Below are 1883 nucleotides of genomic sequence, written 5' to 3'. Positions count from 1 at the left end.
TTATATGTTATGAAAGTTCTTTTTCAAAAACAAACTGTTGAAATAAATAAATTTAAACGTCAGTCTTGCAAGTTCTTGCAGTCTCCAGTGTGTTGACTGAAGGATTCTCTAAAACACAGAAACAAAGGGTAAAAATAAGGTGGCCGTCCACAATGACTTCGGGACCCCATTTAAGGAAGACCTTGGTTCAGGTATCAGCGCACCAGGGTGGTGGAGAAATCTTCTCACGGGTTTATTGGGCTTCCCAGTGGGAGTCTTTGCTGGGGCAGGGGATACCTTACAAGGGAAGGAGACGATGGTGGCCAATGATGTTGGAAGCCCACAACTTCGCTCCCTCGTGCCCTGGCTGGGTCACCAGTGCTGGCCGGCCGCGCGGGTGCCCAGTTGTGCCTGGGACATGGCGGGCACGGCTGTGGCAGCAGCGGCGGCCGCAGCCGCGTCACCAACACCCGGCAGCACAGAGCGCACCGAGCGGCGGAACTCCTCGTTTCTCCACGTGTACAGCAGCGGGTTGAGCGCCGACAGGGCGCAGCACAGGAGCCAGCTGGCCGCCTGCACCCCCCAGGGCACTGGTAGCGAGAAGCCGCTGGCCAGGCTCACCCACACCAGTGGCTGTGTGGCCAGCAGGAAGACGCAGCAGAGCAGCAGCACCGACAGGCCGCTGAGACGCCGCTGCGCCCGCCGCGGCTGCAGCGCAGGCGGCAAGGGTTGGGCCTGCGCGGGGTGTGCGGTGCCGCCCGGTCCCGGCGCGTGCGGGGCGGCCGGGAAGGCGGCAGCGGCTGCAGCGCAGCCGGGCAGCTGGTGCAGCAGGTGGAAGTTAAGCACGCTGACCCGCTTGACGCTAACGCGTACTCGGCGCACGATGCCCAGGTAGCAGTGCAGCAGCAGCGCCGTCTGCGCCAGCAGTGCCGCGGCGGCCAGCAGCGCTGGGTAGTGGACTTGCGGTGGCTCGGCTCCTGGCCGCGGCGCCCAGGGCGGGAGCAGCAGCACGAGGCCCAGGGCGAGCGCCCAGGACAGCGCCAGCATTCCCGCCGTGTGGCGCCGCTGGTACAGCACCTGGTAGGTGGCAGGAGCCCTGGTGATGAGCAGGTAGCGGTTCAGGGCCACGAGACAATGGGACAGAAGGGACACCGTGAGCCCGAGGCCCAGCAGCCCGCCCCGCAGTAGGCGGTAACTACCCCCGGCGGCGTCCCAGTCCCCGGGGGGCTCCGCAGAGCCTGCGGGCAGAAGCCCCAGCACCGCCTCCTGTGGCATCCAGAGGGCGCAGACACTGAGGTCGGCGGCGCAGCCGTTCACAATGAAGGCGTTGCTGGTGGTCTGCAGCTTTCGGAAGGACGACACGAGATAGATAACCATGCCGTTGGCCAGCGTGCCCCCAATGGCCAGGCCAGAGTACAGGAGGGACACCGGGATACGCCGACCCGCCCACGACTCCTCTTCCTCGCAGAGCAGCAGCAAGGATCCCCCGGTGGTGGAGGAGGTGGACGTGGAGGAGGAGTTGGTCATTCTGGCCAACTCTTCACACCTCGCGCCCTAGCGTCGGCTTCTTGCAGCGCGGCCCATCTTGACACTTGCCTGCCGGGAGGGCAAAGACATCCCTTCAGCCCTCTGCCACAGACACAAAAGGCTGAAGCAGAATAATGGGCTGGGGGAGGGGGAGAGAGGGAGCTGGAGGAGAACGGGGGTGGCAGATGACAGGTGCTTGCCTTGGAAATGTCTCCAGTGCCAGGGGAAAGGCCGCTTTACCTGCTACAGACTTTACATTGCTCTGTTCTAGGACACAGCAGTCTCTTCTCACCCAACACACACACACACACATACACACACACACACACACACACACACACACACGGCATATTGCCAGCTGGAGCCCCTTGTTAGGG

At 63.3% G+C, this 1883-nt stretch overlaps 1 protein-coding gene across 1 annotated transcript; it reads right to left on the bottom strand.

Annotated features, from left to right (window-relative positions):
- Positions 1 to 351: 351 nt before the first annotated feature.
- Gpr88 (G protein-coupled receptor 88) lies at positions 352 to 1506 on the bottom strand. The gene has a single exon (XM_076863494.1). The coding sequence runs from the start codon at positions 1504 to 1506 to the stop codon at positions 352 to 354; it is 1155 nt and encodes a 384-aa protein (XP_076719609.1).
- Between the last annotated feature and the right edge of the window lie 377 nt (positions 1507 to 1883).

Source organism: Callospermophilus lateralis, chromosome 7 (genome assembly GCF_048772815.1).
Source record: "Callospermophilus lateralis isolate mCalLat2 chromosome 7, mCalLat2.hap1, whole genome shotgun sequence".
Lineage (NCBI taxonomy): Eukaryota > Metazoa > Chordata > Mammalia > Rodentia > Sciuridae > Callospermophilus > Callospermophilus lateralis.
The sequence above is the reverse complement of the archived record's forward strand: the minus strand, read 5'-3'. Positions and strand labels throughout refer to the sequence as shown.